This window comes from Melanotaenia boesemani, chromosome 22, assembly GCF_017639745.1.
Source record: "Melanotaenia boesemani isolate fMelBoe1 chromosome 22, fMelBoe1.pri, whole genome shotgun sequence".
Lineage (NCBI taxonomy): Eukaryota > Metazoa > Chordata > Actinopteri > Atheriniformes > Melanotaeniidae > Melanotaenia > Melanotaenia boesemani.
This window is the reverse complement of record NC_055703.1, coordinates 22,555,301-22,567,811: the sequence shown is the minus strand read 5'-3', so window position 1 is coordinate 22,567,811 and position 12,511 is coordinate 22,555,301. Positions and strand designations below refer to the sequence as shown.

General features: G+C 34.8%; 1 protein-coding gene across 1 annotated transcript in view; it reads right to left on the bottom strand.

The window, feature by feature from the left end:
- Nucleotides 1-9,334: 9,334 nt before the first annotated feature.
- The window catches only part of clvs2 (clavesin 2), a 38,275-nt gene continuing 35,098 nt past the window's right edge, over nucleotides 9,335-12,511 (bottom strand). Inside the window, exons 5-6 of the mRNA XM_041976801.1 lie at nucleotides 12,031-12,263; nucleotides 9,335-9,670 (exon numbers count right to left, since the gene is read on the bottom strand). Coding sequence (XP_041832735.1) covers nucleotides 9,577-9,670; nucleotides 12,031-12,263 — 327 coding nt within the window. The 3' untranslated portion in view covers nucleotides 9,335-9,576. The remainder of the gene's footprint in view (nucleotides 9,671-12,030; nucleotides 12,264-12,511) is intronic.

Below are 12,511 nucleotides of genomic sequence, written 5' to 3'. Positions count from 1 at the left end.
CAAGAAAGGGAACCACACAAGACAGGGATAATCCATACAACATATACCACATATAAGGCTCTGACCAGGTGTAACTGAAAACCAAGGGCATATATAAACAGAGGGAGTAATGAGAAACAGGTGAAGTGGATGAATAATTAGACCAGGTGTTCTAACGAGGCAGAAACAAAAACCACAGAGCACACAAGGGAAAAACTAACTTAACATGACAAAACCAAAAACCCAAACCATGATCTTAAAGCCAAAACTAATGACAAAAACCAGAACTATAACCCAAAAACACGAACACGAACATGACCCACACACAGCCCATGATCATGACAATTTTAGTTATATTTTAATCTACTTTTAGTATATTTTTGATTTTCAAAGACAGTTTTATTTGGAGGACTTGCTCTGTTTGAAATGTGTAGAAACAACACTGGCTCATCCCTTGAGTTAGGAGCCTTTTTACACTTTAATGGCTTACCACAACATTCCTCTGAAAGCTGTCTGTTAGTATTTAAGACTGGATTAAAGATGAGTGAAAAAGTGTGCAATTTCCAAACTCAGACTTAAGAAAGGATGAAGAACTAGATTCTGGCTGCTTGGAAAGAAAATATAAGGAAATGAGGGGGACTCAGGACATCTGCAATGAACAGGCACTGAACTGCAGCCTCAGAAAAAACTTGAACTTTGGTGTTTAAATCAAATATTTGTACATCCACATTTGCCAACACTCTTTAAAATGACTGAATGTTTCATTCTGACAGTCAAAATGTTGCTCATGGGTTTGTAGTGGGCAGTGATGTAATTGCTTCTGAATATATTTAAATAAATAATAATAAAGTCTATAGTGACCCACTTACCAAACATTAAATCAAAACTAAGTTGAGATGTGTTTGACCTCAAAAAAAAAAAAAAAAAAAAACCAAAGATGTGACAAAAAAGGGAAAATATAACAAGACGAGTACAACAATAATGTGCTTAAGCCAGTGAGAATATATAAGGAGGTGAGTGATGACTGACTGACTGCAGATGTGAGAGGAGCAGAACAAATAGAAGCCATGTTAACCAATGTGAGCACTCTTGACATGACATGACAATAATTTACTTACATGTATTTAATTCAAAAATATATTTAGGCTAGTTAATATTTGGATAGTAAAATGCAGCACATACAGGGACTCCCTACAGATTCAGTCAGTGTTAAGGTCTTCTTCAAGATTAGTCCATTTAAAATGAATGCTGAGTAAAAATAAATAAATAAATAAAAATAATAATAATAATAAAATAAATAAATAAATAAATAATAAAAAAAAATACTGGACTCTATCAAGTCATCCATACATTCATGATTTCCTCATTTATTAATTTTTGTATTTTTTTTTTATCAAATATGTTTATTTGTCTATTCAAAATGTTTCAGTATACAATATATCACTCATATGTATAAAGAGCTATTATTTCTAAACTGTTTGGCAGATGTAAATGAAAGTACCCTGTCCAATAAAGCAAAGAGCAACATTTTAAAGTAAGGTTAATTATAGGGACCCAGCTGATTAGTCTCTTAACTACTTACAGGGTAGCTGAGTAAAATGACCTGGAAGTATTCAAGTAACTGTGATTAGAGCTGTTTGAATTCTCTAATTGCTAAGAACAGGAGCTTTAGTGCTTCCTTTATCTCCTGTTAGCAGAAGAAACAGTGGACCATCCTTTATGAAAGAAAGGAGATAAATCCATCACACAAGTCTTTGCAGCTTTCAAAGCGATGCTTGATTACTTTTTATCCAGTAATACTAAATAAAGCTTAGAGTTCAAAAAGAAGAATCCCCCCCCCCCATTATCTGCTGTTTGGCTTTTCTTCTGTTCTGCAATTTCCCCTCTGGGCTGACTTTCACGCAACTTTCACATCAACATCTAGACTCCAAGGGGTCCAATTATTGCCCCTACCATATCCTCTTCCCCTATGTCTCTATTTCGATTAAATTATGCCAAATAAAATGTGTCTGCAGCCCCCAATCCCACCTACCGTATGTGAGCTCAACATATCTTTAGAAAATTAGGTCGTTTCATATTGATTTAGTCTCCTGTCTCTTGTCTAGAAAGCATTTCTTGATTATTGATTCCCCGTTTGAATTGTTACAGTCAAATGGTCAAAAGACAAATGTGGTGAATCAATATTAACAGATAAAAGCATGAGAAATAGGACCAGTGAGAAAATGAGTGTCCATATTTATTTTGATCGTTTTACATTTCAGCAAATTGTCTTTGAGGACATTTATACATTAAACACCTGCTAACTGAACAGTTTTTGCTCCTATAATATACTGTCTCTCCATAATAGCTTCACAATTCAGCTTTAGTTTGGCCTCCCTACAGCTCCTACTGCAACTATACAATCAAAAAACAGTGATATGAAAAGTAAAACAACAAACTGAGAAATATTCATTCATTTTTTCCGGAAATTCATTCATTAAAAAAAAAAAAAAGTCATTCAGTGTCTTTAGAGCACAAATACTTAATGATCAGAAACAATACATTAGGTTTCTAGTGGAAGAGGTGGCTTTGGCTGAGATAATAACAACATTAGTTTATGTCAGTGAGAAATAAACATTTTTAGTCAAAAGTACTACAAGGCCGTCAATCAAAGCAGAAGTAAATGCAGAACACCTACAGCGCGAGGGTTAATTCAAAATGAGGCATTATTGTTAAGAACTGTGCCTGAAAACTGATAAATACATCACAAAAATATTGATGTTAAACATCGTTTGCAAATGTGTTTTACTGTCTTCTCATATTTGAACAGAATCTTAAAGTAGATATATATTTTGGTCCCGTCTCAGTGCACAGCGGTCATTGCTGACAGCTTTCACTGGGAAAGGTCGAAATAAAGAAACATGTCTGAATCAGCGTAGTTCACGTTCCCAATCATGCTCAGAGGCACAGAAAAGCAGAAAATTTAAGATACGTCCAAAAACCAGAAATATCTTTTTTTTTTTTTTTATCAAATTCCCCATGTAGTGTCAAACCAAATCATTTTATTCATTGTGTTACTATTCTGCCTCCCACAATCTGTAAAACATTTATTATTTGCAAGATAATTTGTTTCAGATTCAGAAAAATCTTGGAAATGCAGCTTCAGTCTGGGAAGCTTTGCAGTTTCATCATCACATATACTGCAAACCAATTCTTAAACCACCATGGAGGTCCACTAAAGAATAAAATCATATATTTTAGATGTGTGTTTGATCATAATGTTTTAAAGACCTTGTATATCCAAAAACAGACCACCGGGTCCTGGATGGGGGGTAATATCTGCTCACTGTTTTCTCCAAAACATAAAGTGATTTTGTGTTTTGAGCTACAATACAACACTGAACAAGGTAAGAAGTATAAAAGAAGAAAAAAGTGCATTTCTTCCACTTGATTTTTGGAGAGAAAAATGAGCGAGAATGTTGGGAATAAGAACACACCGAATACAACTATTTAAAAAACTATGATGCTCATCAAGCAAATGACTTACTTTTCTCACAACATTCAACTGAAGAGAAGCCTGTAAGATAAATTAAAGATCTACAAATTAAACAAACATAAATGTCCTACTTCCACAGAGTTTTAGGTTATTATATAAAATGCCTTTTGTTTTCTTGGGATAATTTAATGATATAAAATTATAACAACCTACTCCTGAGCTTCTGCAATCGTTTGCTAGTATCTGTGTCAGAGTGGAAGGTTGAAACACATACTGTGGATTTTTATGATGCTTATTACAACAACTGTGGAAAACTTTAACAAAGAAATGCCCCCAAAAACTTTTTAACTGGCACTTTTATGTCTACTTTCCTTTGAGCTGAATCACCTCTTTGTTCCTGCATCGCTGCAGGGCATCCAAAGACTGCAAAAAATTTAAAAGATGGTTGGTATTTGTGGATTTTCCAGACTTTTCACTCATTTTTATTGTTTTAGAGTTAAAATTGTTAAATTTTAACTGTAGTTCTTCAAACTGAGAACTATTAGTTCTACAGAAACTTGAGGATATACTTCAATTTGATAACTGAGATTTATATTTCATCACACCAAAACTTACAGATGTGAACTTCTCTAGCTGGTGTGTGCTTCAAATCATAAATCTATATGGTCTTTCTGAAAAACAACATTTGACTCACAATTTCTAATTTATGTCTCACTATTTAAGCATCATAACAAAATGAGAATTACACATTGTGGGTGATGCATTTATACAAAATGTTATGTTTAGAATAGGATGCTGTTTTGTTGTATGACTAGCATGTTAGCTCATTGTACACTGACACACAGGATTACACAGTTCTTGAAAAATTGCAGCACAGAAACTTAAATAATTAAGACTTGTTCAGAGATTTGAATAAAAATGACTAAATAAAAACAACTGAGGACCTCCAGAGTGGCTTTTAGGGTGGTTTGTAAGCCGTCTCCTACAGCTGGCATCTGAAATGATTGCAGCAAAACTGTACTCCAAGAATCAGTAGGAAAGACACAATAACATAGAAAAACATTCAAAACGCTGAATTCCTTAAATAAAAACAGATTTTAAACTATAAATTCTGTTTACACTTCATATGACACATAGGCTACACATCTGACGCCTGTGTAATAAACGAGGTTGAGAGCAATTTTAATAAAATACTGACAAAGAACAATAAAAAATCTTGCATGTGTGGTAAAGCACAAAGCATCACCCAATAAAATATTCTGTAATAAAACTGAAGAGCCTCACCTGTGTTTGACTAATACTTTAACCCTAAAAACCATCAGCCGGACCCTCTGAGTGAGACTCAGTTTAACTCAGTGTTGCTATGTTCAAGCAGTATACGGATGTGTATTCCATGTAAACGTTGTATCCTAACAACTGGAAGCATCTACAGTGGCTGTGTGAGTGTGTGTGTGTGTCCCTGTTTATGGTAATAAGCTTTACATTTATTTTGCTCTTTTTTTTTCTTTTTTTTTTAAGATTCTAACCACCTTTTTACTGCTCTACTGCATGTGTTTCGTAACACGGAAAAAGACATCTAATATATCAGCTAATGCACAGAAATCAACATCTAAAGACTTGAATGTTTCTCTGGCATCATCTTTAGAAGACTCACAGTCTCTCTGATGTGCACAAAATCACAATTTACATTCACCCCAGTTGTGTGACTAATTAATCGAAACTGGAACAATTATCTTTGTGATGCAGCTGTAGGAAAACCAATGAAAGTTTGTTTATTTATTCAAAATAATCTAATTGCTAATGTTGATGGTTTAAAGTAGGATTGGATTTTGAAGGCTGACATTTGCAGTGATGCTGATAAACATTGGAATCTTTGCATTATAACCTGATAAAGAAAACCCCCAAATGTGTGAACATCACGAGAAAATATATGAAAACTCTAGACTGCAGGGTGAATTTTTAATGTATTCAAATGAGAGCAAGCACAGCAAGGTCTATATAATAATGTGACTGCAGCTACTGGCTTTTCTTATGGCTGTGAGCTGCAACATTGACTCATGATATTCCAGCAGAGATGTGACAGGATTGTTAAAACCATCTCTACTGCCAGTTTATTATATGTTACTGACATGTTCAGCATATGACCACTGACCAGTCAGGTTATAAATAAGCTCTAGAGAATTTTATTCCCATGAGTTTATTATTGGATTTAGAGGTATTTATTTATTGACCATATCAATCTGTTTTCTGTTCTGAAATTATTCATGTACGATATCACTGTCATTGTGACCTTATTCCATGTCAGATATGGACCAAACCTGGTAAATTTCCTATATTTTTCATGCAAATTTAAGACAATTTTCTTTTGATAATGTCTTCTTTTAGACAAGTGAGACATTTGACCAAATATTTAATATTTTAAAGCCATTCAGAGTCAAGATGAACTTTGTTGCTCAATTTTAACTTAACTTGTCTATTTTAAATTAAGCTTTAGAAGACCTAAATTAGAAATGTTTTAATGTCTGTACTGGACTAATTAGGTAAGTTTCAAAGTAATATTTGTTTGCTTCAAATCTTTCTCTATTAAGCTGTAGTTGCTCTTTTACTTGAGCGTTTTCCCTCCACATTTTATAACAGACGAAATACATTTAAAAAGTTTAATTTAAGGTAAGATGAGACCACAATGATTTATGTGAATTTTCTTTCCATTTTTTTTACACACAGTTTATAATTTGCTTAATTTTTCAAAACCTGTAAATGTGATATTTTCATTCTGGAGCATCTTTACTGTCCTGTTTCTAATAGATTACACCATCTGTCATTTTAAATTGGTACCAATACATTGAGCAGTAATGCAGGGAAATGTTATCTGAATAATTAAGCTATTTTCTCAAAGTATTTTTAAAATGTGCTAAAAAAACCCAAAAACATTCTAAATTATGTTGCAACCTAGTTTTTTTTTGGCTTTTGGGTCACACAGAAACCCTGACATAAAGTGTTAGTCTGATTACAGTCTTTTATCCATTGCTAAAGGCAAAATATTATAAATACCACATTTCAAAGTACTTTTTTTTAAACCCCTAGGTTGCGCATTAATTGATACATAAAAAACATTTTAAAAACAGAGACTTGACCCAATGTTGAATTAGCTTTGACCTAATAAATTCCAAATTAGCTTCATTATTGAGGATTCTGGCATTAAATTGATCAGTCTACCCGTACAGTTTTTAACCAAATAAAAGATTTAAAGTTGGGAGGTTTTGAATGAAAATGATTAATTGTGTTTCATGTGAGACAAATCTACAGACATTTAGCAAAACAGTTTTTTTTTTCTTTGGGACTGATTTTATATCACAGGTTATCTGCATAACTATGATTTAAACATCAGCGGGACCAAACTGAACTGAAAGGAGAACCGGGGCAGAGTGGGGTTTAAGTGGGGTTGACGTGTCATGCATGCTGGTGTGATAGTTTAATATCCCAGCTGTCTGTTCTGGTTGCAGCCGGCCACCTCTGCATCCTGCCTGCCGGCTTCTCTGTGATCTGCTCAGCTGTCTGTTTGCCAGCTCTGCTAGTCGGAGTCCCAGTTTTCCCGCCTGCTGTCCTTTTTAACGTTCATTTTTTATACCCCTGCACTTCACATGCCTGCAGTGAATAGCTGATGAGGACGAGTCAAAGCCACAGCGTGCAAAATACCTTCAGATTATACCAGTTTCATAAGCCTTCATGGGAAGTCAGTGTAGCATAAAGAAACAGAGTGGAGCAAACAGAAATAGATGTTGTGTCATTTTAGATATAGCTTCATTCTGACTGTAATAAAATCTGCACTCTAAATATGGATAATCTGAAATTAAGTTAAACATAAACTCTAAATTATTTAACATCTCTGTACAGAAAATATTAATTGCAGAAACTATTAATATTTTACTGGATGCCAACTATGTTTGCACCACAACCAGAAACTGGCTTGAGATATTAAATTCATCACTGTTTGGTAGCTACATTTATTCGGGATAAATTACTGCTGTTTGAAATGTCTGCAGATGCGCTGTGTTCAGGTGCTGTCAGGAATCCGTGACACCATTAAAGGGCCTTGTGAAGTTTTCTTGCAAAGTAAAAAAAGTGGGAAAAAATCTGGTTAAGATTTTCCTTAATATTTAGAATTTGTGCATCATTTATGCCCATGTTGCCATGCCAACAAGTCCAGTAGATTTAACCACACATATCTATATTTGTTGGCGACACTTCTCATATAATTTTTTGGACTCTCTCCTCAGATAAACCCCCAGCAGAGCCTGAGTTTGCTCATCACTCAAGATAGACTCATACTAGGAAATACATTGAAGCTGGAGCCTTATTACAATATAGATGAGTGTTTCAGTGCATTTGAATAGAGATATTATGACAGTAGAAAGCAAAGAACTGCAGAAGGAGAAACACCAGAAGTGAAATCTTCAGATAAAGAAGCGATGTGGGGAGCACGGAGAAAAATTTATGAATGCTGCCTCAGTCATGAAGCATGCAAACTGAGTGAAGTTGACCAGGGGACTTGTGATTAACCCAGCTGTTCTTGCTCACACTCATAGCAGAAATAGTGAGAATATAACAGTAGTAAAATAAATTATATTCCCCTGCATATTTAAGTAAGCTAAGAGTAAAAATATGTTGTTAAGGTTTGAAACTTTATAATGTTGCGTTTTATAGTTAATTTTAATCAAAAACACCACAGCAACCTTTTATGAGAAATATTCAGTGAAGCTGTTCCTAAACCAAACTGAACACAAAAAACATCTGCCTAGTGGTGATGCTGGGGTGATGGCACATGAGCATTTTCAACCAAAGTTGAACCTAGTATAGTTTGGGATGTGGTTTAACGCTCAAGAGGATGGTTGCAAACATCAAACTGCAAATAGTAACATTAGATTTTTAGCTGCAATATAAAAGTTTGAGGACTTAAACTGCAGGCTGCAGTGCTGTATTATGTTCACATGATTTCTCTTAATCTATAAATTCCTAATACTATAAATGTTACACGGACATTTAAACCTTCAAGAAATGAAAGCAGATGTTATGTGCGACTTCGCAGAGGATTTAAAATACATATGTCTTAACGTTACAGGACAGGCCTTTTTTTAAATAAAAAAAACTATATCTAGCCTTATTTTTCTGGCTACCCATTAGATTGAGAAAATATATCTTTTGGTCATCTTCTGCCAGAGAAACACATAATGATGCAAGCTGTTGTTCAAGAAGAGCCTGCGGCTTTGTAGTTCTTCTAATGGTGGAAGAAAGCATTGTTTTCTGTGACATCTGGGTCAGAAAAATAGAGAAAATGGCTGAGAGGGAAAAACAGATGATTCATAGAGCCAATTCTTACCATAAAGGGAGGTTTGCTTTTCCAAGAGATTACTGGAGCGAGACTTATAGTTCAGACATTATTTTTACAGCAAAGAAGCCAATCGTCCTCTGGAAAATGAGAAATAATCTTCCACTAAAACCAGCGCTTGATTGCAGGTCTGGGTTAAGAAGGTTGAACAAGCTCATTATTGTCACATCTGCTAATTCTAAGTCACCCTTCTTGCCCATATAAAGCATCTTCCTCAAATTACTGCACGAAAGAAGAAAAAAGTGTGACCCGAAGCCCTCTTTGAAGTATGATTTGCAAGTTTTTTTGCATCCCTTTTCATCTGTATCCTGTACAACTGTGAGAAACCAAGTCTTCACACATATGTGACATCTCCATAAGTTGTCTTCTTTACAGCTTTGTCCACTCTGGAGATATACGCCTTCCCTGCTCCATACTGGATTGTTTAAAGACAATTTACAGTTTTTGAAATTGGCACTTGACATGTTACTAAATAAATAAATATACTGTATAGAACACCATCAGTAGCTCTTAGGATCCCTTTCGGTCTGAGGAAAGGTCCCTCTTGTCTCTGGTAATATGCTCTTCCTTAAGTTCAAGAGAAACATGAATCCAACGGCAGCAGAAGGAGTATTTTCTGGAGAAAGATGTTTTTTCAGGGCATGTGTTGCTTCCAGTATGTGCACAGCTAAGTCAGTGTATTTGTGTGTAAAAACATTGATGACATTGAAATGCTTTTGAGCTGCTAATATGTGGTTTAGTCCAGCGAGAGCAGTGGCTGCATGTTGTCCTCTTCACTCTTAACTTTATCGGGTCTCTTCAGGACTCCTGGTTCCACCACTGACTGAGACCTGCATGCATACAGAATAAAACATGGTCAGCAGAAGTTTCCACCAGTGGTCTTTCTTGTTATAATATCTAAGACCTGGTATCTTCACCTTTTCTCCACTAAAGTCTGACTGCATGTAATTTCTGTTCATTAACAGAGAAAAATATCTTGTTTTGAAAAAGTTGACGGTTTATTTGTCAAATTTATTCTTATTATAAACAATGACTTCTGCTAATATGTTGATGGCTTTAAGTTGTAATAAATAATTTCTGAACTATAGGAATACCGTTTAAAATATTAATAGAAAATAATTATTTAAAAAATCATTTAAACCCTGTAATACAAATCTAAATAGAGCAATGACAACATACTGTACAGCGGGAGAAAAATGATTTTTGAAAATTATTCAAATTGCTCACTTTTCATATATTTAACATCATATAACTGCTCAAGCCCCTTTTTTTGTTTCTAATGCACCAAAGGTTATCAGGTGAAGGTCTGGACTGCAGGTAGGCCAGATCTGCAGCTGCAAGCTTTCATTATGAAACAACACTGATGCAATATATGCAGAATGTGATTTGGCATCGCCTCTCTGGAATAAGCAAGACTTTCCGTGAACAAGCTTCATCTACATGCTGGGATAAGGGCAATAAATATTGTATGTGCATTGTTAATAATTTTTATTTAAAATCTTATCATTACCCCTAAAGTCCTGCCAATTTCCCCTGAAACGGGTTTTTATAGCTAAAGGACTTCTTGTGGGCCAACTATTTTACTGCCGGGGCCTCGATGTAACAGGGCAGGTTTTGTTGCAGTACCATCTTCAAAAGGAGTACAGTATGACTTCAAATATTAATTGCATTTGCAACCAGTCTGAAATAGCTGTTTACTGAATCTACTGAAGCCTGGAATGGTATACATCATTTAAGTCTCAAGACTCGTAGCTTTCCAATTATGTATAATGGTGTAGGTACATGGAAGGAAGACTGAATAAAATACATATTTATTTGTCATGTCCCGCCCACGGGAAATGATTATCATATTTATTTATTAATATGATTTATTATCATATTTATTAATTATATATGTATGGTTCTTATTTAATCATGCCTTAACAGATGTAAAAGCTTTAAACAACACCTTTAAACAATATCTATTATTATTATTATTGTTGTTGTTTGGCTTTTGGGCTTTTTTTGTGCTTTGTGTGCTTTTTTTTTTTTAATTTAGATGTTTTATCGATTCCATTTTCTGGGCAATCAAATGTTAGTGTGAGCTCCTGTGTAATTTTGTTTTTATTAAAAACACAACAGGACTGAACCTCCATGCCTACATTTGCAGAAACAGGGAACTGAAAGAAACACCTGAGTGTGTTTTTAACCTCATAGTGTCATTGTCAGATGATTAATTAGTGAGTAATGATCCATCGATAATTGACAGGCTGTGCTGCCCTGCAGCGGCAGCTCAGGACTGTTAGGCTCCCCATAGCATGAGTGTGTTTGAGTATATGAGGTAGTTTGTGTCCCATGGTGAGAAGATGATTTACTGTCAGTGTGAATTATCTTTCATTGTGGCCTATAGGGAGGAATGATACAGCAGCAAATGTCAAACATGCTCACAGCACCACAAATAAAGTCTTTATATCAACAGTAAAAACATGAAAACAATAAAGCGGTAGTATTAGTATTCAGCTAATATGTTTTGGCAATACATTTATGCTTTAATGAAACTTCATTTTTAATATACACAAATGACATACCTTTTTTCTATTTTGATTGCCTCCAATTTAGTTATTATTTCATTAAATTTCTCTTTCAGCTGATTAAATTTTGAATTCATTTTAGCCTTTTTGTTTGCTTATTTTTTCCTTATTGCTAATTCGAAGACTCAGATGGATCACTCGCAACACGGGTCATGTTTGCTAACATATGTGCTAATGTTTCCTGTAAAATTAAATAAAACAAAACCCAATAAAATACTTAATTAAAATTGTACGTATTAAAATGGAACCAATTAGTGCATGTTTATCCTCATCAGCAATGATAACAGTAAGACCACAGAGAGATCAAAATCAACAAATTAGCTCTGTAATTGTTTTATTTGTTTGCTCTAATTATGCAAAGATAACCTAATTAGTTTCATGTAGTGAAGCTCTGACGAACATGGACATAAAATGAGGAAATCACTGTAAAGGTTTTGCCCCATGCAAAAATAGTTAAAAATCTTTTAACTTTTCTGCAAAATAGTTTTACTCTATGTACACTTTATGCACTATTTAATTCTAAATATTGTCTCCTTTAGTAAGTTGGAGACCAGAAAACTTAAACTTAAAGTTTGACTATAAAGAAAAAAGATGTGGAGGTGTTAAAGTTACACGCTGACCTCTTCATGGTTTTGGGGGACATGTTTTTCTCTAAGTCTCTCTCCAGGTCTTGCACCGACAGGGTGTAGGACTCTGGACAGTAGTCAGTTTCCTCATCGTAGGCGTGGTCCAGCAGCGTCCGAGCCCACGTCCCCATATCGTATGGTGGCATCATTCCTCCCAGCTCTGATGGCAAGATCTCTGGGTGGATCAGCTGGTGGAGGCTGTTCAGGTTGTTACCGTGCATGAAGATCTGAAAAGGGAGTAAGTTTTTTTTTTGAACTGAGTAAAATTTTCTTTAATTTGTTTCTACATAGGGTCTTTTTTAGTCTAATGCAGCGGTTCTCAAACTGGGAATGTTTATTCCTCCAAAGGGGGGCAGAACCATTGGTCTAATGTAACAATAAAATCAAATTAAAGCTGGTCATCATCACATGTTTTAGGTACAGTTAGTACAGTTTACATGCTAAGAGTCTATGTAACTGATCTGAAAGCAGATCA